Source organism: Numenius arquata, chromosome 8, assembly GCF_964106895.1.
Source record: "Numenius arquata chromosome 8, bNumArq3.hap1.1, whole genome shotgun sequence".
NCBI classification, from domain to species: Eukaryota; Metazoa; Chordata; class Aves; order Charadriiformes; family Scolopacidae; genus Numenius; species Numenius arquata.
In genome coordinates, this window is record NC_133583.1 from 566,333 (window position 1) to 590,564 (window position 24,232).

The 24,232-nt window shown below is 48.3% G+C and overlaps 2 protein-coding genes across 2 annotated transcripts; both read right to left on the reverse strand.

Annotated features, from left to right (window-relative positions):
• Window positions 1-1,030: 1,030 nt before the first annotated feature.
• Window positions 1,031-18,330, reverse strand: IRAK2 (interleukin 1 receptor associated kinase 2). Its single transcript, XM_074151656.1, has 13 exons — window positions 18,192-18,330; window positions 16,384-16,563; window positions 11,242-11,412; window positions 10,498-10,604; window positions 8,897-9,091; window positions 8,052-8,116; window positions 7,719-7,833; window positions 6,879-6,988; window positions 6,318-6,513; window positions 5,536-5,598; window positions 4,314-4,514; window positions 3,649-4,165; window positions 1,031-3,267 (listed from the first exon to the last, which is right to left on the reverse strand). Exons 1-13 carry the CDS (start codon window positions 18,328-18,330, stop codon window positions 3,149-3,151), a joined length of 2,178 nt encoding a protein of 725 aa, XP_074007757.1. The 3' UTR covers window positions 1,031-3,148.
• A 2,005-nt stretch (window positions 18,331-20,335) lies between these two features.
• VHL (von Hippel-Lindau tumor suppressor) lies at window positions 20,336-23,825 on the reverse strand. The gene is made up of 3 exons (XM_074152299.1): window positions 23,636-23,825; window positions 23,284-23,394; window positions 20,336-22,888 (listed from the first exon to the last, which is right to left on the reverse strand). The coding sequence occupies exons 1-3, from the start codon at window positions 23,811-23,813 to the stop codon at window positions 22,707-22,709; spliced, it is 471 nt and encodes a 156-aa protein (XP_074008400.1). The 5' UTR covers window positions 23,814-23,825; the 3' UTR covers window positions 20,336-22,706.
• Window positions 23,826-24,232: the final 407 nt, after the last annotated feature.

Genomic DNA, 24,232 nt, shown 5'->3' on the forward strand with positions numbered 1-24,232 from the left:
GCCGATTGGCTGTACCGGGCACACCGGGAAGGTTGCTCCGCCCCGCCGCTGGGCCCTGTCAGCTCCGCCGCGGCGGCCGCCGGCCGGCTCCGATGAGGCTCGTGTGCGCCGCGCTCCGAGGAAGGGACGGCGGTAACGGGGCGGGCAGGAACGCGCTGTGGTGTGGGTGGGCGGCGGGGCCCGCAGCGGCCGCCGGCTCTGAGCCCGGCCCGCGGCTGTGGGGGCGGGGGGCAGCGCCGGGAAGGCCCTTGAGGAGCGGGCTGGGCTCCCCCGTGGGCTCCTGCAGCGAGCGGCGGGACGGGCTCCCTTCATCAGAGGCCTTCCCGAGGGAAAAAGGGATTTGTGTCGGCTGGGAAGGGCTGCAGAGCGGCGGGGATGGGGCTGCATGAATTCCCGCAGCACGCGGAACACAAAATACACCTTTGGCCGCGTCGGGGGTGAGCGGGGATGGATTTGCAGTATTAAAATCAAACGTACAAGAAACAATAGAATATGTGTGAAAGAACTGGTAATTCTTCCCATTCACCGACGGTATAAGATGACGTTCGGCCTCTGTGTTTTAACGGCACCTGTGGGAGGTGCTAATCCCCGAATGAGTTTTACTTGCACGGCTGCATAGTTCTATAACAACTATATAATTTTTTTTTTATTTATATTCTGTGCCCTTATTCTAATGTTCATGGATAAAAAAAAAAGCAGAGTTGTCCTTTATTTGTGACAGAGCTACAATATCTTGAGGATAAAGGATACTATAGATTGTGCATCTAAACAACAATAAATGTCAGTTGTATCTCAGTAAACCTCGTAATTACTAATTTTAGAGTGAAAATTTTCTCAGCTATTTAACAGTGAGTGAATAAACATGTTTGTACTAATAATTACCAATGATTAAGTGTGTGCAAAGAGACCTTGAGCTGCTTCCCTACAAACACAAAATTACCTGAACAGGGTGGATTGAGACACATTTTTCTGTGCCATAAATCATTAAAAAGCAGGCTACAAAGAAAGGATTTTTTTCAGTTTTTTTATTCACAAAGGTATTAGTAAATGGTAATGTATAAATTTGCCAAGTTGAGATTAAAACCTATATTATACTGAACAGCCATGTCACGTAACAGAGTGCCATTATGGTAGGACTACGCGGTGTCTCATGTATGTTACATTATACACCTCTGAACTCCACAAGACCATGTATATCAACCCTGGAATATTCTAAAATTAACATGGAACAAGGCAAAGAATATCAGTTTCCTTTTGTGACTGCAGGAGAACAAAACCTGTAAAGCATTTGTGTGAAACAGAACTGTGTCTAAGTTGTGTTTCTCAATTTATAAAGCTTATGTTTACATCCCTTTCAGCTCTGGGCTGTGCCTGTGTGCTCCTCTTCCTGGGGGAGACCTGGGGTATTCACCATGCATCTCCCAAAATATACCCATGAAAAACAAGGAATACTAAATTTTCAGCACCATAAAGTAGCTCAATTAAATCTCCTGGATAATTAAGCAGTTACTGACCAATCTGAATACACTCGATGTTTCTTATGTCGGTACCAGTGGTTTCTTGGTTTCATTCTGGTAAAATAAAAGGCCTGACAGTGGCAAATATATAGACAGTATCCAAGGCACTTATAATTCACGATTTTCACCAGTTTTTTAGTGTAGAAATCAATTTGATAAATGTGTAGATGATTCTAATACTCAGGTCTTTACTTAAAATACTTTTACTTGCTCATAATAGTACCCACAATGAACCCGGCACTGTAAAAATATAGAAGATATGAGGCCTTACTCAGAGACCTTTGTGTAAAGCTGGTAAAACTATACCATTACACAATTCCAACGAAAAGAATTACATATAAATTCATATTTTTTTAAAATATTCCCCGAACTCCACAGTGAATATCAGCCATTTCCATCCATCAGGCCCCGTTCCCTGTGCAGAGGAGGCAGCAGTCCCTTGTCGGGAACCTGTTCTGGTACTTCTTTTGCTTTATAATAAACCTGTGTTTCCTTAGACTGCACAAGAGTGGAATACGCAATATTGCAAATAATAAATAGTCATAACAGTAAAAGGCACACTTTGTTAAGGAGGCCTTCACTTGACAAGAAATCTGGCAGCACACAAGCTCTGGGTTTTGGCTGTTAATGCTGGGGGAGCCCAGACACGAACCGATTCCTCTCTGAGAATGCCTGGGGAGCGCGGCCCCATCAGCAGGGCCCTGACTCGCTCATCTTCCACCGATTCTTTAACCCATTGCCAAAATAAATATAACAAATCAAATTTCAAGTGACCTATAACAAAATTAAAGATACTTTAAATTAAAATCTTGTCCCTAATCCAAAATATACAACAGTTACCATGTGAAACACAATGAGAAACCTTAACAACATGTAAAGGACACTTAGAAAACAGTAACTTCCAAAAATACTCTTATGAAGTATTGAACACTGTCTTAGAGCTCCTGACAGTGAAACTCAGACTTCAGGTGGTGTCATGTGTAGAAGAGCAGCTCACCGAGCAGACTGACATGGCTTAAATTATTTACTTACAACTATGTTCAGTGCAATTCAAAATGAGCTTGTGTCACGTAGAACACATCTGAGAACTTGCATAGAAATTACCCTCTCTGCTAATGCAGTTTTTGAGCATGTGGACTAAGATTATATGGACTAGGAGAGATTCATTTGAAAGCTGAAACCTCCAATCTCTGGAGATTTCTGCCTGCCCATACCCAGTGGGGTAACAACAAAGGGCATTGCTCACTGCTGAGCCGTGCTTGCCCTCTCGCTTCTAGGGCTGTGGGGTTTAATAAGACATACGTTATATGTAGATGCTTTCTGAAATACACTGCAAAAGGATCTGAAATTATTTTGGCAATTGTTTGTGTTTGCCATAGCTTTTTACATTGCGGATGACAAGGAAGAAGGCACTTCTGTTCACAGAGAGGCAGCGAGCTTTAATCTGCCCTAGAGCAGATGGTTTCTGTTTCTTCTCAGTAGGATCACTTCTGTTTTCTGCAGTCAGGGTTAATGTTTCTGATCCAGATCTGCTACCCTGACATGAAAGGTACACTTTTACCATCTTTCTAATGGAGAGACAGTCCCGATTTCTTCTTCTGAGCTGGTCACTGCTAATAAATCCATCTGATTTATGATTCAAAAAGTTCAGAACTGTTTAATTTGTCTTCTTCATACAGCAAAATATTTTCCATGAGCTTCTTTTTTTTATCATTTATCTGTATTTTCCAAGATGTCTCTCTGGCTAATGCTGAAAAACAAAAAAAGCCCAAATATTGAGAACAGAATCCATCTATTGCCTAAGGAATAGAAAATAATTTTAAATTTAACACAAAAAAAACCCAAACAAAACTGGCTTAGGAAAAAAATCTGATAGAAAATCAGAAAACATTTTGTAGATTTATTAGTAAAATCAAAACCAAGGATAAAAGATTTACTGAAATGTGTTTATAAGTAGGAAGAAGAACCTGAGCAGTTCTGGAGCAGAGTGGTTTGTCCCTGCTATTGTAATTCTAGAGCCCTTTTACACGGACTTTGGCTAGCCTAGCAGGAACAGGCGCAGTTTTGCCAAAACAGCTTGAAGATGACATGCTTTTGGATGTTGTGTGTGACGCAGTTTATCTGGATTTACCTTGTGCGGAGCAGGAGGAGTCGAGGTCGGGGTGTCTCTGTGGGAAGGCACTCCGAGCGGCGGACGCTGTCTCCGGGGTGTCATGGCCCTTGGCGCAGGATGTGTGTCTGTCCTGGGGTCCCTCTGCAGGCTGTGCCTGCCCGGGCCTGCCCTCACCGCCTGCCATGCTCTCCAAATCCTTACAGCTGGGGCTGGGCAGCTCTTCCGGGCATTTCCCTGAAGGATTCCATACAAAACTGCTGGATTCGTCTGACTCACAAGGGATGCGGGACACTTGTCCGCAGTAGATGTCGGGTGACAGGGCTGCCATGGAAGGAGGGAACGGGTGGGTGCTGGTCAGGGTGGCTGGCTGGGCAATGCCCTCCCTCTTCTCCCCGCCAGGCAGCACATCCACGCTTAGGCTCATCGTCTCATCATCCGTTTCCTCCGGCGTGTTCATGGAGAACCCCGAAAGGCTGCTCCCACAGATGTAATGCTCTCTTAATTTATTGTCAGCCGTTTCCATCATTTCAAGCACCTGTTTTTAACAACAAAATCTGTGAATGCAGAATAATTCCTGTCCCCCTGCTTACACACGATCTCCCATGTCAGCACTCAAAAACAGGCAAGGCATGAGTGACCTTGCTCTGAGAAGACTAAAATCTTGGTGATGTATTGAAACTTACCTCTGCAATGTTACAATTCTTCTTTCTCAGACAAAGGCAGACGGCTGAGGCAAAATCAACAGCAACCTCCTCCAGCAAGTGTCCCGCTCTGCTCTCGAGGTATTTACTGCATATTTCCTTGGCAGCCAGCTTTTCACAATTTTTCACTTTGGAGCGTGAGCTTTCTTTCGCTGTTTGAATTTCATCAGCAATTATATCCTTCTGTTCAAAGGAAAGAGATACATTAGTGAAAGCAGAATTAACACAAACATTCATTTTTACCTGAATCGCTGACAATATGAATCTTGCCCTGTATTTGTCATTATTGCTCCTTAATGGCTGGTTTACTGACCTAAAAGTTTTAAGAATCTCCATTTGTACAACTGACAGAAATGTTTGTTTTCGCAGGAGAGAAAAGGCCAAGGGTTTTCTCTGCATGGGTCTGATGTCAAATTCACTGAAGCAGACCCAGCTCTTCTGGGCTTACGCCCATTTATAGGAATGAAAAATAACGAACGCTGCCCATAGCAGCATTCCCGCAAAGGGCTTCTCAAACGTTTGGTAAAGAAATCGGAAACCTGGGATCCTTTATTTTCTGAACCCATTTGAACCCCGCTGAACTGCTTGGGAATAGTAATTAAGAATACTGTAGTTTTCCCTGCAAAGGCTGGAAGGAGCCGGCAGTTGGGAAGGAGCGTGCCCCACTGAGGGAACAGAGATGGAGTCTGTTTTCCTGAGGAGGGTGTGGATGGCATTCACTGAGCCCGGCCAGCTCCGGCTGCCTGTGAAAGTGGTTTGTGTCCTTCTAACCCCTGCCTGGGCAAATGGGCCGGGAGGTAAATTCCAGAGACTGGTGCAATGCGTTGACACCCAATAAACACGATGAGGAACCGCAGTTACTGCCTGCCCAGGTTTCCCCATTCGGTTTGGCTCCTAACACCTCTTGCTGGCACGTAAATACCATGCAGCGGCATTTCAGCACAAAGCCTTGTCTCTGCAACAGGCATGTGTTTAAACACCAATTCTGCGGGAGTATCTCCTGATACGATTGGGCCAGCACTCAGGAAATGTGTAGGTAGGCTGCTGATGTTAATGGAACTAGGATATGGCTTCTAAAGCCCCCTTCTTCAGGATATGTACAGCAGTCTCAAATAACAAACTCTATTTATATACATGAAAATTCATTCTATGACAGCAACCCCATTCATTAGTGTTGGTATTCCTTATTCCCGCTTTTTGTTACCAGATAGATAGGCTGTCTTCCCTCATCCAGTGCCTTCATCCCTGTCAGAATCTCTGCTAACACCTAGAAAGTACAATTGAAAGATAAAACAATTTGTTCAGAATTAATTCTATTTTTAAAAAATTAGTTCTGTAACTAAAGAAATATTGAATTTCCAGGGCATTTTGAAATGATGTTTTTACTTCAGATGGCTTAACAAAGCCAGATCTGGGCAGTCTTTATGGCACTTTACATCTACCTCCAGAGCCAACTCCAAATTTTATAGTTAGGTACAACAGATGCTGTTGAAACAAAGGATGAGAATAAAGTAATTCTGAATCGAGATAAGAAATCACACTGAACAGAGTAACTTCCTATTTAAATGGAAACACCTCGAGACAGGCGACATCACAGGCCATCAGTTATTTTAGTCAAACTTCCAAATTAGCAGGTGATGTTTGTAGCAGTTCATGTGGCAAATCTGCAAGAATTCTGAGAACCAAACTGCAGTCTTTCTCCTACTCTTTAAAAAAAAAAAAACAAACATCACCAGTAATACATTTTTTACAACAAGAAACAATTTTGTTTCTGTTGTTCAAAAGATTCCCCTGACTTTGCCATCAACTGAAGTCGATTTGGAGTGTGAACGTAATTAAAACCAGGATTTCAACACATTATGTCCTCAGCAGCTACGACAGGAAATTGCTGTCAAAGTAACTGTGTGACGCACGAGCTTTTCTGTCCAATTTCCTGTCTAGAAGCACCAAAGAATGCAACAGAACATGGAAAAAAAGGCAACGTACCACACCACAGCCGAATATATCGACTTTCTCAGTTAACTGCCCATGTCTGATAAAATCTTCTGGCAGATAAGTAAGAGAAGCTTGTAGGACTTTGGTTTTCATCACAGCATATTCTGATTTTTTATCAACAGAATACAATCGCAGACCTGAATGTCCAAGCTTTGGTGTAAAGTTTTCATCCAACAAGACATTTGAGCTGTGATAAAGAAAGACAAATAACAATATTGGTCAAGTAATGACTTTAACTTCAGGTAAAGACTTCCAGGTTTACACTTTCAAAGATAAACGTTGGAAGTTTCCAGCATTTGGCCTGCTGTGTGTGAATGAAAGGATAAAGAATGGTAGAAAGGAAGAGGGGAAGAACAAACACTCCAAAAACAACTTCAAAAGAATATAATTCCATCCTTTAGAGGGGAGGCGGGTGAAACATAAAGGGTAAAGACCCTGCAGAACAAGAGACAGCAGAAAGATACTGCGAGTGTGTGTTTTCAGCCATTATTGTTGAAGAAACCCCGGAATGAGGAGGTGGCCAGGGAAGTGCTGCTATGCCAAACCCCTCACCTCTTGATATTCCCATGAAGAATTCCAAAGTTATGTAGATACTCCACAGCTCGGATGAGTCCTACAGCAATGCTGATTCGTGTCTCCCAGCTCAGCGGAGCAGAACCAGACTACAAGGAAGTGAGGGAAAAAATGGTAAAAACCCTGTAAGACATTAGTAGCTTTGAAAAGCACAGATTTAGTTGCAGTGCCAATCCAAACTCTTGCTGACCTAAAGCAAAAGCTTGGTCCAAGGCAGAAACTGATGATTTCTAGGCCAAGGAAGGGCCCTGTTCTTGTATATCGTGCTGCACATTTTCCTGCCGTGTGACACAGTGAGAGGAGGACACAGCAAGGATCACACATGTCCGAAGCACCAAGGACTGGCCATTTCTGAGGCACAGAGCTGTTTTTGGCGACTGCTTCTCTGCTGTTTCTCTGCCCTATGATCTCCCCTGGAAACGCTCTTTCCATAGGTGTGAACATCTCTAACTGTTCCCTCTGAAACCCTTGTAAAACTTGGTAACTCGTTATGCCAATGAATACAGTGATGGATTCTACAGCAACATATTCCCAAATCCAGTGAAATATTACAATATAAATCGATGCATTTTGCAGATTCCTTATTACTTTAAAAACCTAAAGGCTGCCCAGCAGAAACTTCCTGTTGCCCTGATCTGCTTTGCAGCAGAAGAACCGGAGAGGAGCTGCAGCCTTTCTAGGGCTTGTGCTCAGGGTATTTGGGTACTTTTTTTTTTTTCGGCTGTTTCTCAGTATTCAAAGAGATAGAACTGGTTTTCATACAATAACAGGGCTGGGCTTGCAATCTCAGACAGATAATAGGCCCAGATTATGGCTTACTTGAGGCTGGAGCCGATTTTGCAGCGACCCATTGGGCAGGTACGGGTATATCAGACAGTGCAAGCCAGTTTCCACCGAGAAACCCAGCAGCTGCAGAATGTTGACGTGACAACACCTGCGGGCACAGAGCAACAGTGATTCCCAAATGAAATAAGAGCAACACAGATAAAGACATTCCCGAGCTGGAATACATTCCCGAATGGAAGGCCCCTGGGAATTGTGTCCTGCCCGCGGCTCCCCGGGGCTGGGGCAGAGCCTGTGCACACCCCACCATCCCCAGGCCAGTGTGGCACCCAGGGCACACACATCGTCCTCAGCCAAACACACGCTTACCGAAAGCAAATCTGTACTTCTGTGTGAAAGAATCTCTGGGTGGAATTTGGGTTTGTGCATTCTGTCTGAAAAGTCAAAACATGCAATAGGATGTCAACAGCCATTATTGAGACGTTGCATTTATACAGATCTTTTTGTCTCCAGACAAGCTACTTGAGAAATGTGGCAAGTATCAGTGATGGCAACTTTGTGTCAAAGGCAACAACTAATTGAAAATTAGAGTAAAACCCAGACCTCTGATGCAATGGTGGAGGCAGGTGCATTGCAGGCTACTCCCATGGACAGAGTGAATAAAACTACTCCCATGAGCAAAATTTCATAGAATCATAGAATCATAGAGTGGCTAGAGTTGGAAAGGACCTTAAAGATCATCTAGTTCCAACCCCCCTGCCATGGGCAGGGACACCTCTCACTAGAGCAGGTTGCTCAAAGCCCCATCCAGCCTGGCCTTGAACACTTCCAGGGATGGGGCATCCACAACTTCCCTGGGCAACCTGTTCCAGTGCCTCACCACCCTCACTGTAAAGAATTTCTTCCTTATATCTAATCTAAATCTCTTCTCTTCCAATTTAAAACCATTGCCCCTTGTCCTGTCACCACTCTTCCTGACAAAGAGTCCCTCTTCAGCTCTTCTGTAGGCTCCCTTCAGGTATTGATAGGCTGATTTCTCTCATGTGCTTGCTGAATCCAGAGGTTTCCTTACTTTACACCATTCCCTTTTCACCTCTCCTCTTGTGTAGCCGCTCCAGTTCCTTGCCCACACAATATTAAACAACAGATGCTAACACTCAAGAGATACTAATAATATAACCCCTTCAAAGGAAAAGGGAAGGTGGAGCACTTGCCTCTTTCAGTCTCTTGATGACATACACCATGTTGTTCCTCTGACCTTTGTAGACATCTGCAAAGGTGCCTTCACAAATCCTGCTCTTGTCGCTGAAACCGTTTGTGGCGTTAGTGACTTCCCTCAGGGTCCACAGGAGACTCCCGCTGGGGAGGTCAGTCGTCGTCTCCTGCTGAGGAGCAGAAGAGCTGCAAGGCTACACAGTTGTAGAAGAAACAAGTTTATCTCATGAAAATTCATATGCTTTTTCCTTCTTTCAGGTGTCATATTTTCTTTTCCATGATTTAAGCAATCACTGTGATTGTTGAAAGGAATCGTGATAGCTGCTGTACAATCTCTCATTGGGGTTTCCCTTTGTAATACCTCTCCTGATGGGCTTTGATGATGTAAAAATTTTGCATGGTAGGAGAGACTAGAAAACAGTTACCAATTTGCATTGCCACCTTTCTCAGAAAACAGACCTAGTTTCGTTTAAAAGTCCATAAATTTACTTGAAGTGATGTTAGTTTAAGTTACAAAAAGTATTAATCTCTATGGCTGGGGCATGTATCAAGAGTTGAATCAGAAAGTAGGGTCCCTCTTAATGTATCTATGTTCTGGAGCTTCACATCTACTGAAGCATTTGGCATTGCACAATAATGTGTTGCTTCCAGTGCGGCAGGTCCTAATGCCAATTGTTATTGCAGTTCCAGCATGCCTAATCACCCAGCTTTCACAACCTCCATGTGCTCCAGCCTGAAGAAAACAAAACAACTCCCTCTCAATAAACTCCCAAACTACTGAAGTCTTTGTAGCAATCTTCTCTTGGCTGGTGCTCTGGAACCACGTTCTTTTGGGAGAGTCTGAAGTCTTAAAACACAATCTTCTTTAAAAAAAATCTCAAACAAAATAAACCAAAGAGAACAGGCCAAGACAGAACTGTGATGGGACCAGAGTGTGCACGTGGATCTGGGAAACCCTCGGAGAACCACAGGCCAGATCCAGCCAGGCTGTCTTAAAGACCAGAGAGCTCTAGGGAGGAACCGGAGACTGCACGGAAATCATCAGGAACATGAGAAATACCTCCCACAAGGAGCTGGTTAAGCCCTGGAACCAGCTCAGAGAGGTGACGGGACCCTATCCCTGGAGACTGTCAACTGGCAGCTACACAAGGCTCTGGGCAACCCCACTGAAATTTGGTACTAGCCCAGTTTGGAGCAGAAACCACACTTTAAGTATAAAATTAAACTTAACGAAGTATGCCATTCTGACTAGTCTGTGGTACGTACTGCCCTGCCCTGTGATCCCACCAGAAATGTTGAGTTCTGTGTAAAATCTAGACTGGAAACTCCTTCAAAATTAATTGATGTTTGTGGGCATGTTTTCCGTGCTGAGCTACACAGTATGCAATGGTGTTAAGTTTTCCCCTTCACTGGCAAAAACAGTGATGTAAACCCTAAGTAATCTAACTGTAGCATTACAATTATATCCAGTCCACATAGCCCCACTTATTCACCAGATCTATATTTTATACAAATAAAGGGATAAACTTTAATTGAAAAAACACAGAATGTCATAAAGTCGATTTTGATTGTTATAGTCAATGAGTATAAAGGGATTTACCTTCACACTTGATGACACGGGAGGATTTGACTGTAAAGATTTCAAAAGGTCTCTTGGGGGAGGTGGTGGGGAGGGGAGTGAAAACAAGGCTCCTTCAGGAACAGCACCTGAAACTGAAACAATAAACTGAAAATGCAACTCGTTTTTGCAATACCATGGCCTGTGAGCAACTGTGAAGGTCTGGGGCATTTTGCTGAATTTCCTAACTAGGGATAACCTGTGAGGAGCTGTGGGAAGACAGGGAGCTGTGCTCCTGGTTCCTCTTTGCAGGATGAGTACACTGATGTCTGGTCCTGGCTGGGGACGCGGAGCTCCCTATGTCTGTGGGGCTGGTGGGTCCTGTGGGCCTGCTCCCTCCTGGCCCAGGCAGGGGAACTGCTGGCCCGTGCACGGTTTATTTGCACGAAGGGAGGAACACGGGGGAAATGTATGTGGGGATCTGGTACGGAGCCATGATGGGACCCCAGGGTCCACAGAGACCCGAGGGACATCCTGAGACCCCAGGGACAGGCATAGCCAGCGTCTCTCACAGCGAGAGAGCTCTGGGAAGGAGGAACTGGGGGCTGTGTGCTAAAGTTGGGCATAAACAGCTCAGGAGACAACAGTGCAAGGAAAAAGGCAAATATTCACATGTGACCATTTCCAAGAGCAATATATTAATGATTCCACACTGAAAGCGACTGGGAAGCATCCTGTCTGCTCGGTCATCCCAGTGTTAAAGCCAGTTCAGAGTCTGTTACTTACCCCCTGCTGCCGATACTCCCAGGTGTGAGGAGTCTGGTGATGGCAACAGGCTTAGCTCATTTTCTCTCCCTTTAGTTTTGTTTTCTGTGGGAGTTAAGGATATGTTCTCCTGTTTAGGTGGCTCTACCAGCTCTCCTTTTTCAGAGCTGGCAGTATTGGAGGCTGATGTCCCTTCAAAAGAGAAGAAAGGAAAGATGAAGATTATCAGGGAAAACAGAGTCTGACTCCAATCAGTTACCAGCAGAAAATCCTAGTCGGGAAAACTGCCTGTAAATTAATGCGAACATTAAAATGAACACTCCAGCAATTTACTGTGAAATTGCGGGACTACAACTGGTGTTCAAATTCAGACCATATTCCTGACATTAACTACTACTGAAAATTAAAAAGGAGTGATAGCTTCAAAGAAATACCTGTGATGGCGATGCAAAAGATAAACAGTCTCTTATAATAGGGAGTTAGCAATACTAGTGCATTTATTTTGTCATTTTCTATATAACGTCTTTCAGCCAATGATCTCAAATGACAAATATCTCCCAGCCTAAGGAAGGCATCTAGTTCTTTGTTAATTGTCACGAGAGGAAGTTTGACAGAATTGTGTTGGGTTTAGTCAGTTAAATGTTTTAGGATGGTTTCGGTTGTGTGGTTTCAGTGTCATGATGGTGCCCCTGATCACTTTCCTACATAGAACTATTTGCAATAAAGAATCATACTCTTACCTGGGAACAGAAAGAAAGAAACTGGAGACAACCCAAGGAAAACATAAAAATGGTGAAAGGTCAAGAATTACTGATATATAGGGAAAAAGGCCGAATTATCGATTCATTACTGCTCTAGAGAGAGAGATCCTTGTTGTACCCAGCTTGGGAAATCTAAGAATCAGGCTGGGAAAAGCAGTGGGAAGAAGTACGGAGATGCTTTCAGCGTTCAGGAACTTGAGGAGTGTGTACATCTTAGAGGGAATTATTAAAATTAGATTAGGCTATAGTTAAGATGGGAAAAAAAATAAGCAAAAAAAAAAAAAAAGAGCAAGATGCTGCGAGGGTGTCAGTATGTCCTGAAGGAGCAGCCGAATTCTTCTCCATGAACACACTGAGCACTGCGGCTGAAAAGGAGCTTGGCAATGCCCAGTGTGCACTGGGGATGGTGTAAGGACTTTCTGCTGCCTGATAACCACGGCTTCCTTTATCAGCAATATCAGCATTGTCTTAAAAATCAAAATGAATGTCTTATTTTTATATAAAAGAAAATAAACACAAGTTTTACTACAAGGGGTTTTTTTGTCCCGCTGTTTTATCAACTCTGCATCTTGAGGGCGGTGGTGGCCTTGGAATCAGAAGCCACAGCCTCTGGTTGCATTTGAAATCAGATCGTAGCTTTGTTCTTTTTTTTTTTTTCGCACAAAGCAAGCCCTGGGAGTGTCCGAGACAGGCAGGAAGCGGCGCCTTTCATTTACAGTCTGTGCTCCCGACAACAAACCAAGGTTGGGCAGAGCTGATCAGGGCAGACAAGCCCTGACAGCTTGAATGAAACTAGGTCTTCAGAACTCGGCACGAGCAGGGATGTTTCTCTGTTTCTGTCAGAACGCTATGAAACCCCAGATTTCACGGGTTTTAGAAATGGGCTGTCAGCCAGGCTGCAGGCCCTTAGTCACAGCTGACAGCCCCTGCATCTGCAGTTGTTGGCTTTTCCCTCCTGTGCTTTGACCTAGAAGTCTCTAGAATTAGACTCACTTCCCTCTTCCAACCTATTTTTCAGGGTTTTTTGTGAATTTTGCAACTTCCTGCACATCACACAAACAGGTCACTACTGAAGCTAAAGAACTGACATTAAAAAAATGTATTTTGACGGACATCCAGAAACAGGACCAGAGTAGGGCAAGAAATTGTTGGAGGGAGGTAGGACTCTCCTGGAAGCAATGTGCCAGCAGAACTCCCCGTGTGGCATGTCTGACTTGGGTCAGGGAGCAGGAAGAGAATTCTGGTGGTGCAGGGACCACTTGGTTTTCTGAGCCCATTCTGAGCCCAATGGAACCAGCAGTGTATTCTCCGTGTCTGCCCGGGAGGAATCACCCCAGTAAGCACATTCAGTTATAGATAAAAAAGCAGAAGTAGAGGGTGGAGACCTCAAAGATTTGTCTAAACCTAAAAGGATCCTGCTAGAAATCACTTCTGCTTCTGACTGAGCACTCACTGGAATGCCCGTATTGAGTGAGTTCCAGAAAAAATTAATGACTTCCACATGGCAGAATAACAAAATAATCCAGACTCTCTGCAACTTCAATGAACGTGAAGCTTTGCTATGGACTCCAATAGAAAAGACAACTATTAGAAGTTTTTTAAAAAGATCATTTCATGGTAGTTTTGCAATTTACTGCATTTGAATTGATCTGGGACAAAAATTAATATTGATCATCCTGAAACAACTAAAAATTGATCGCTCTACAGGATTTGTCTCTTCCATCCTCTTTTAAAGCCTCTTTATCCCGCCTTCATATCGCTTTACAGAACTCAAGAGCGAAAACCAAAATCACTCCCAACGCCTTATGCAGCCCCTTATGAAACCCTCCGATATTGCAGCTCCGACACTGCCTTGGCCCGCCGTCACGCAGGAAACCCGAGAGATCTGTCACCGCTGTCAGACCCCTTACAGCACGCCAGGGCCTTAAGGAGCTGAATTGAGCGTGGCTCTTTCTTGCCACCAGTTCTTAGTATTTCCTTCCCCTGCTTACTACCTAGCCCCCAGAAATCCCTAGAGAGACCCCCGTTCACTGGCATCAGCCAGCTGCAGTTTTAGAAACCCAGCTTTTCCTTCGGAGTGGCAGCCAAAGCGCGCTCCTGCAGCCCGGGGGAAGTTGGCTGGGGTTTATTTTTAACAAGGGGAAAACCCTCTGTTTTTGTAGCTTGTGGCAAGTGAAGTCCAAAAAGTCTCAGAAATGTTTTTGAGAGAGCTCAATTCAAAAAGCCAGGTAAATCTGCCAATCCCAAGAGGCAGCAGGTCATCCGTCCCCTCCGTGCCGGAGGCAAGAGCCGGTGCTGCAGGAGCCGCAGTGGTGTTTACACAGCACTTAGAAGAAAAGCCCCCGGACAAACAACGGGATGACAAATGCTTCTGTGCGGTGGTGGTGATTATTTTTATCTGAGTTGTATCTTTATTTTTAATGGCAATGCTGCCAGAAGCTGCTCGTGGTTTGGAAGCCTGACGGTTTGCATTCCGCATCGCCAGAGGGTCCAATCTCACCGGGCTCTGCGCAAGGGAGGGTCGAGGCTTTAACGTGCTGCCCCTCTGGATCCGATGGGTGTGGGACCATAGCCCAGACGCTCAAAATTGCTGCTGCTATTACATAGTGGTAAAAACATTCAGTAATTGTTCAATTTCAGTTTTTATGTTTCTCAGAAGGAGAATGCAGGGTTTTGCTTTATGAAATCCCAACGTATAAAGCGGGGGGGACTACGGGAACGTCAATAAACCCTGTGAAGGAAGACACCGGAGTAGGGCAGCCGGACACACAGCAGGGCCCCGAACGCACTCAGGCAGGAGAGAAGGCGAGGGCTGGAGCTAATTAGTGGTTAAGATGTGGCGTGTTACAGGAGAGCACCCAGAAACTCCCTACGGGGTAGGAATGAGCTGGGCTAAACACTGAGCAGGCACAGACAAAAGCGATGCCCCGATGGGGTATATTAACAGAGCAGCACTCTCCCTAGGGTCTGTGGGTTTGGGTTTCAGGCAGTAAGGCAGAATCTGCTTGAAGGCTGCTGGTGCTGTAGTGATTAATATGCCTTTTTTGTAAGAAAAGAAAACAGAATTCAGAATACCATTGTTGAAGATTTTTTTTTCTGCCACACAAAACGAAGGTGCGAAGTCGGGCTAGTGCCAGGAAGCCGCAGGCAGGCAGCAGAATGCCCGGCCGTGGCCAGAGCCCATGACACATTGCTGGACTTTCCGCGGGGGACGCCTGGCGTGGCGGGTGCCAGCTGCGCCCGGCGCTGTCGCAACGGCCCCGGCCGCCTGAGTCAGCCCCCGCCACACAGCCCCCGGGCGCCCGCCCCCGGAGCCTCCGAGCCCTTCCCACCCCCACCTGGGTAGAACTTCCCCCAGCTGTCATAGCCACCTCACCAAAACCTGGCACTTTCATTTCGAGCGATTCTCTAAGGAGAGCTGGCAAAATTCATACAAACATCTCATTTCAAAAAAAAAAAAAGTAGATTTTGGGTGGGAATGCGTGTGAAAAGGGGAATTTGGTCCGCTCTCAACTTTTTGGGGCAACTCAATAGAGACAGACGGTACGTTGTCCAGGGTTCAACAGATTTGGTGGCAGAACTGGGTTAAGGTACACTGTGGCTTACAAAACCAGCTGCAATTTAAACATCATTTTCAATGGAGAAAAGTGGAAAGGAAAATTATGTTTAAGTGTTGGTTTCTATAAGGCAACGGTTTACCTTAACCGGGCAGGCTGAGCTCAAACTCTACCAGCCTACCTCAAAAAAGGTACGTCTGAAATAGAGGAACCTGGAGACAGGTGAGAATTACACACTAAGAATTATAAAAGACTATGGGTGTTTAATTGACAGAGGGATCGAGGAGAACATGTGGTAGGAACAGAGAAAATATGAAGTGAGATAAATAGTAACGTAGGTGGTCGATAAACCATTTCTCCTTTTCTTAACCTTTCTCTTAGGGTGCAAGAGAGGAGGCTGCAGAGGCAAAACTGAGTAGATGCTCCTCTACTCCGAGTTTGTTGACAATTATGAATATAATGACAAAACTTCACGGAGAAACAAGAATGCATGAAAAATTAAAACATTCCGAACTAGGCTGTGTTTTGAAAGGGGGCCTGATGGGTGGCAGTGCCAGCCCTGGCTCAGGGCACAGCCACTCTCTTGGCATCTCCCCAGGCACCCGGGACAGCCACCACAGCGGTGGGATGAGGAACCAGGGGGACAAGCTGATTCCTCCTCTAGGTCACCTCTTCCTTTCCCACCACAAATTTTACATGAGAGAGTAGAAAATGCGAATCAGTGGACAAATTTTAGAATTTGAGCAGGAGACTCCCAGCAAAGAGTCTCCTGGGCTGGGAGGGGGATGTCGGGGCCGGTGTCCGGGTGCTGTGGGAAGCAGCGGGAGGAAGGGGCGGTTACTCACAGTCCAGGATGACCTGGGCAGCGCGGTAGAGCTGCAGCCCCTGCAGCAGGTCCAGGAGCTGCTGCACGGTGGCCAGCCTCACGCCCCACCACCACATCAGCTCTCTCGTTATGCTGATCCCTGTCCTCTCCATGCACTTGATTTTCCGTAGCTCCGTTTGATCCGTTATCACGTAGGAGGCTGGGGGGAGACAAGGGATATTTCGGTGTAAAACTCAGAAAACCCAAGCAAGAGCGAGCTGGGAGCACCGAGGTGTGAGACACACTTGGCTTTTTCATTTGCACACTTTTAAAAGGAAGGATCACCAGGAATTGGCCATGGGGACGTGAAGGAAGCTCGGCTCCTAAAGGAAGATCTTCCTTTTACTCCTTTGACTACTCTGGGAAACATGTTACAGCAGAGACCCAAAGAGAAAACCCAGGCACACTCTTTAGTGTGTTTTCCCCATAATCTTCCTTCACCATAGTACTTTGTCCCGAAATAAACATTAAATTCCTGGTGCGATTGTCCCAAGATAGGTGAGAGAAGTCAGTGGTGAGACTGCGCTCCTGCCCACGTTACCAAACACCGGTATTACGGCAATCCAAACAGAAATGAATCATCTGGGGGTTATTTACTCTCAGATAAAGCTCTGGGTGAGACACGGCTATTTTTAAGCGCAGGAGACATCGTGCCAAAGCTGACCCTGCCCAATGTGTCCCCATTCCTGGATGCTGCTGACCCCTCCCTCACCGACACATAGCACCCCCCCCTTGTTTAGCTCCCGCTGAACCCCACACCGGACACAGCATGAGCGCCAGAGCTACGGGACGGAATGGAACCAGGAGGGTCAAACGCCACGTGTGGCCAAGAACGTCCCTGGATTTGGGATGAGGCTGTGCCACAGCTTCCCCGCCGCCACTGCCCTCCCCGGGCAGCCCCGCGCCGGCTGCGGGGACAAGGCGACGGCCCCGCAGGGCAGGAGGGCCGGGAGAGAAGTCAGGATGAACTGTGGCGGCTGGTGTCACACTGTCACCGTGTCACCGCACCCCGGGATTTGGTGTAAATTCAGCCCTGCTCGTTTGCGGTCTGTGGGGCTGGTGCAGATGGAGGTCCCCCACACCCAGCCCCCCACGGCGTGCAGGGAGGGGGGAGGCTGGGGGGACACCGAGATCCCCCGGGGGACACCTCGGCTGCGTCAGGCGGACATTCCACCCAGGGTTTCTGGTTTTACGCCTCCGAGGGCAGCGGAGGTGAATCCCACCCCGGGTCGGCAAGTTTAACCGGGGCAAGAGGTTCCTCAGCAGAGTCAGCGAGGTCTCGAATGAAATGAAATCACGTTAAATAAAGGAAGGTTGGGAACTAAGAGGAGGTTCAGGTTAGAATAGTTTGGAGTGGGATACAGAGAAAAAGAATAAAAACCGCAGGGACTACGTTTTCTATCCTTATTAACTGGGCACGGCCAGGACGGAGGGAAGCAGGGGCGGCGAGCAGGGGGAATGTAGGTGAAGCGAAGGAAGGACAAACGGAACAGGCAGGGACAAGGGAGGGTGTTGTGAAAACGGGACCGGCAGCAGGGGCTGGAGCGCCAGCGGGGAGGCAGCGGCGGGGGAACGGGAGCTGCGGGATTCCAGCTGCCGTCCGCCGTTCCGCTGGGTCCCGAGAACAGCGGGGGCCCCGGGAATTCCCTCTCCCCGGGACACGCTCCGGGCGCCGGGGAGCGACGCGGCCCGAGGGCCCGCGCGGGGGTGGCCTCGTCCCCTCCTCCGCACCTCCAAACCCCGGCCGGCCCCATCCCCGCACCGCGGCCCCGGCCCCGGCCCCCTCACCGAAGCGCATCCAGTCGTAGTCGCTGAGGCAGTCCATCTTCTGGCAGAAATCCTCCAGCACCCAGGCGGGCATGCTGTGGATGTAGAGAGCCGGGCGGCAGCCCCCTTTCAGGGCCGGGGGCGGCTGCTGCAGGGTCATGGCTCCGCGGCCCCTCTCCCGACAGGGCCCCGGCCCCGCTCTGGCCGCCAGCGGCCGCGCACGCTGCCCGCCGGGGGGGGCCCGCTCTCCGCCGCCCGGGCCTGCTGCCGGGGGCCGGGTTTCTCCAAAGGCTTCCTTCTTCTGGAAGGGGCCGGCCCCGGCGGCCCCTCCCCGCCGCCCCGCCCGGGCCGCCCCCGCCGCCTTCCCGCTCCCGTGACGTCAGGCCCGGCACCAACCCTCACGTTTTCCCCCCGCCCGGCCCCGCCGCGGGAGGGAGAGGCGCTGCCGGGGGGGAGGCACGGAGCCGTCCCCCCGAGAGACACACACGCCCCCCCCGCCGGGACGGAGAAGGTCTCACGGGCCTCGCCGGGTGCGGGAGCGGGGCGGGGGCGCGCGGAGCACAGAGCCCCCCGGCACCGCAGCGCCCGCCCAGGGACCGGACCCGCCGCCGGGTCCCGCCGAGCGAAAATCGTCAGGAACGGCCCCGCGGCCGGGCTAGGATTAAAATACGTTCTTAGAGATTTTTCTAAATTGTTAGGTTTACCCTTTTTTTTTCTTTTCTAATTTTTTTTTTTTATTTAACCTACTTTTGATTAAAAATTATAATTAATGAATTAATTAATGCAACTACTTCTGGCAACACGATCTACGTGGGGAGCCCCCCAGCTGTGCCCCAGCCACCGCGGGACCCCGCACACCGCGTCACCGCAGCCCGTTCCCCCGGCTGTTCCCTTCCTTCGCACTCAGCCCCAGCTCTCCTGTATTAACCGCAAACAGCACTCTCCGTTTTGAGGGCTTTTAATTTGCTATTTCTTTACGATCTGCCTGTATTTCTCAGCAGAGCTAAGTCTTGCTTTCAGTATCCAAATTTCAGACTTTGGCGGATTTTTATACTTCTTACCTCAGAAACCACAAACTTTTCAAGCATCGTTAGAGCAACAATGAATTTCTTACCCCTACTGTGGAATTAAAAGCCAAAAAATGTGATATTAATGTAGCTACAAGGTCAAAAGACAGAAAAAAACCTACATAAAAATATCCAAAGTGTATTATTATTTGAAATATCAGAGCTCAGAGGCTGCCCGGGGCCCTGGCTGTGTAGTAGTAATTCTGTTTCATCCTCAGTAGTTAAATCCATGGGGTTTTCCCTCCCTTCTCCCGCTGACAGCCCCTCTGACACACACCTGGATTCCCTGCCCCGGGCAGACGATCGGACTCTCTCCGAAAGGTGCGTCAGACGAGACCAAGATCCGTGTTGCCAAGGACTGGCTAAAAGCAGGGAGAAATCCCACTTCTTTCCCCTGGGTCCTGGGGAAAACCTGTGAAACCTTCTTGGAGTATTTGTCTGGTGGGAACAGGAGGGTGAGGAACGCCTCATGCCGTGCGCACGGCTCCAGTTGGGCACTAAATGTGACACGGAACACGTTTTATGAGGGAACTGGGATTTACTTTTTCAGAGGGAGACTGGAGTGGTGCTGTGTATTCCCATCGCTGGGCCCCCCTCTCCCGGGGCGGTATCGGGCAGGCTCCGTGCCGCTCCGCGCTCTCCCCGAGCCCCACACACCGACCCAGCGGCAGAGCAATTGGTTATTTCTCCGGTGTTTTCAGCTCCGGCTGTGACCGGCCGCGTCCCCCGGCCCCGCACCAGCCCTTGTGGGGAGCGAGCGGGGACCTCCAGCCCGGGCCTGTCCTCGCTCCCGCGGCTCCCGCTGCCCTGGACGGCGAAGGAGGCAGCGCTGACTCCCTGAAAACCACCCACAGCAGGAAATGACAACTTTCACTCCTTACTAACCCAGCTGAGCAACCAGCGGGAGGCTCCGCTTCCCAGTGCTGGTGCCTTCGAGCCAGCTGGGGCTTCCGGGGGTCTCTTCATTCTGACCCCGAGGAGCCCCGCGCTCCACAGCAGAAGAAATACGCTTTCTTGTGTATGTCAAGCATTTCTCCAGAAGTTTACCTAGCTGTAACAACTGGTTTTGTTGTTTGGGGTTATTTTTTAACGTATTTTATCAATAAGAGTTCTTTAATGGCCAAAAATTCCTAGTACAGCATTTACACACCTGCTTTAACAATTCTAAGCGAACAGGCTTTTATGTCAATTACTCCCTTAAGTGCACGTGCCTTGTACTTTGCATAAACACCCAAACCACGGTCTGGCTGAAGAATGAGATGAGAAATACCAGGAGCTGTTGCATTCCAGCGACAGACGGTATGTAATATGTCATCCCATCGGTTTTATGCTAGAATGCCTCTAAGCAAGAGATACCCAGCTGGGCTGACGTTATTACTGATGTTATTACCGATGTTTTATTTTATTACTGACGTTATTACTGAACTAGTTCACGGTAGGGTCGTGTGAGCAGCTGACAATCCGACTCTTCCGCCAGCCCAGCCAAAGGGAGGTTTATTTGCCCCGCTCACAACCGCTGCCCCGTTGGATAAGGAGCGGAGGGGCCGGAGCAGGGCCCGGCGCTGGCAGCGGCAGCAAACGCAGCACCAGGAGTGACTCCGGGCTGTGAAAACCTCCTCACCTACTGGTGAGACCCGGTTTCAAGAGCTTCTCGTCTTGCAGAGGAAGTTGCAAAGTTTTTTAAATCTCATGTACGGAAAAAAAAGGTATTTCATAATCTGTCAACAGGAAAATCAACACTTAGGTGTTAGGCGAGGGCTAAAATTAACTCGGTAGTTACAGAATTCATTTCACAAGAAAATGTATCCACGCTGCAAGAAAACAGCCGTGGGAGGAACAGGATGGGCAGCCGCCTGAGCGGGGCCTGCACTGGACTTTGTGTCTGCGTTCAGTCCCTTGCTCCCCCAGACTTCTTGTAAAACTCTGGGAAGCTGAATTTCACCTGCAGAACGAAGGAGCCGAGCAGCTGGAAAACTCCAGCCAAAAGTACCTGCTACCGGACTTTGGGGAGCGTTGCAAGCTCAAGGCCACAAGCACTGGGAAGCTACTCGACAGAATTTACTCCAAGTAGAAAAGCACGGATTTACATTCTTATGACAAAGATAAATTCATACACTTCAAATACGTAAGAAAAACCAGTTTACAAAAAAGGGGAGACATTTCACACTTCCAGAATACGTGGATGTCCTCAGTCAGTTTCCAGCTGTGTTTCTCAGAAAGTGTAAGGGGACAGAAAGGTAACCTGCTACAACCTCCCACCAACCCGCTTCCAACGCTGAACAGCACTAACACAGAATACCTCTTCCTTGGCCGACAATTCATGGAGCTGCTACAAGCAACGCTGCTCCAAACTGCGCCTGTACGTTCACACACACGCACATCCTGGCTGAGGTACGGGGGGAACAGAATACAGGTAAAGAAATGGTTTCTCTGCGTATCCAGCCTGTAATAAAGCACGGATCTCTGTGAGCTGGACCCAGACCCGTACAAGCTGATACAACCCGCTCTCTGCTCCTCAGGAGACACCAACAGGGTGAGTGGTCCCCAGAAAGGGCCCCCAGTACAACCTGAACTGCTGCACTGCAATGGGGAAAGGCAGGGCTCAGAACCCACCCTCTAGGAACGTCACCCGATAAACCTGTACCGGCAGCTGGGGAGGCAGCGGCTGGGGAGAGAGGCGTCCCCAAAGGAAGATCCAGCCTACATGGCTGACGAGGCTGGACCCCCTTGAGATCAACCAGGTAAAAATCCAATGAAGGACAAATAAGGCATTCAAGGTATGACCTGTATCAAAATGGGTCAGCCTCAGGGTGGATATGACATGGGTTTATAAATACAAAGCTGAGAGGCAGAAAAAAACCCAAGCGCTTATACGTGTCATCTTTCCACCAACATCCTGCTTCGGGTCAGGTCCTCAGAAGGCGGTGGTGGAAACCCCTCGCAGACAGGAACAGCCCCGCGCCTAGTGATTCACAGCAAATCTAGGCTAAGTGTGAGAGAGGGAAACTCCGTCAAACACAAATTATTTGAGCAAAACAGGTGTTGGTCTGCCACTTATAATCATTGGAGTCTGGATTCAATTAATCCTCAGTGCAATTTACATTCTAACCTAGGAAAGCAGATCTGTCCACACATTCTCCAAAGAGATGACCTGCTCTGTGTCCCTCTGCAGAGTTCTGAGACAGCCCAAATAAAACTCTGAGCTTCTTCCATGAGGCCTCTGGAGTCATCCGTTTGCAATGTGCGAAACGAAGAGCAGAACTGGACCATCAGGAACCTTGTGTGCTCCTACATGCTGTTTAGTCTTTTGGACCTGACTTACCATCACAGCAAGGTTGCCACAATTTAACTGAGTTTACGTTCCAGAACTTAAAACGCAGACATTAGTTCTTGGCATGTTTCGCGGTGACTGTCCCCGCTTAAACTCAGAGGTTTGGTATTTAAATAGAGCCTGGAGTGAATAACGAGGTTATTCCAGAATTCCGTTCAACATTTCACTTTTCTCCAGAGAAAGCCGATGAAGATCCTTCCTAATATCAGGATGATCTTCCAGGTCTTCATATAATGATCGAACAATATCCAGTTTCCTGTAGTCCACCGGTTTGACGAGACTGCGAACAACCTGGAGACACCTCTCCTTCAGGGTGAACACTGTGGATAAAAACACATGCACAACCTCATCGCAAGGGCTCCGCAGCGCAGGCAGCACTTCCCCAGGTGTGTGAATACAGAACAGAACACGCAGCAGTGCTATTCACAACACCCCAGACTCACTAGAAAGAGGAAAACAACTTGTTTCCTGGCGCGAGGTGCCCTATGAAACCCTTGAGACATCTGCAAATGAGAGGTGTGTCAATAGCTCTGATCAATATGGTGCAATGACACAGCTGTATTTACAAACCCTCACAATCTCTTCCTATTTTTAAGGCAGGATTTAATATTCAAATCCTTGACATCTCACTAGGTCCTCAGGCCGAAGTCCAGAGAGATCCAGCACAAAGCTCACCGACTGGATCCCACGACAGGCACAGTCCCGTTCCGCTTACCTGGCAGGGTGATGTCTGCCTTATTCACGTTGGGAGCCGCTACGAACAGCTCCTGCTGGTTGACGAGGAGGCCATCGTTCGTCCCCGCATCCCGGAAGAGCCAGAGGTGGCCTGGGAGAGAAGAAGGTGGAAAAGCCGGCGTTTATTTTATTTTAACGAGCAGGTTTTGAGGGGCTGCCCTCAGCAACCGCCCCGCTCTCCCTGTTTACAGCCCACCACCCTTGCTCTGGTCACCTGGGCGACCAAAGGAGGGATGTCCCCGGGAAGGGGCAATATCCCCGAGGAGGGAGACGGACAAGAAACGAGGTACCGGGGAGCGCGGCCTACCTCAGCCCGGCCAGGCCTTACCCACCCCGGTAGCTGTGCATCATCCGCCCGGTGCGCGGCTGCAGCACCGGGTAATAACGCGGCCTGCCTTCGAAATCCACCCAGATGGGGAGGACGGAGCGGGGGCTGCGGTTGTTGAAGACGACCTCGGAGAGTTCGCGGCTGTTGAGGGAGCGAAGGACCGGAGGCCCCGGCGGCGACATCCCGCTCCCCGCCGCGGCGGCGCGGTGACGCGCATGCGCGAGGGGGGCGGGCCCGCCCCCCTCGCGCATGCGCGTCACCGCGCCGCCGCGGCGGGGAGCGCGCGCGGGCCTGCCTGAGGCCTGTGGTGATTAGCCTGATCTTAATTGTTTTAATTGCCTCCGGCACCAACCCTCCGTGAAAAACCGGAAGGGTATTCTTTAAGGAAAGCGGCGTTAAATGGCGCAACTGGGAGCACAGCGCAGAGGTATGCAAATACAAATATATATATATATATGTATATGTATCTCATCGTGCCTTTCAGGGCAAAAGGGATGACTGGCATTTTACTGATCTTTAGCTCAAAAAATAGTAAAAAAAAACCAAAACCAAACAAACCCATCTCAAAATGCACGCTGTAAGGTATTAAAATGTTACGGTG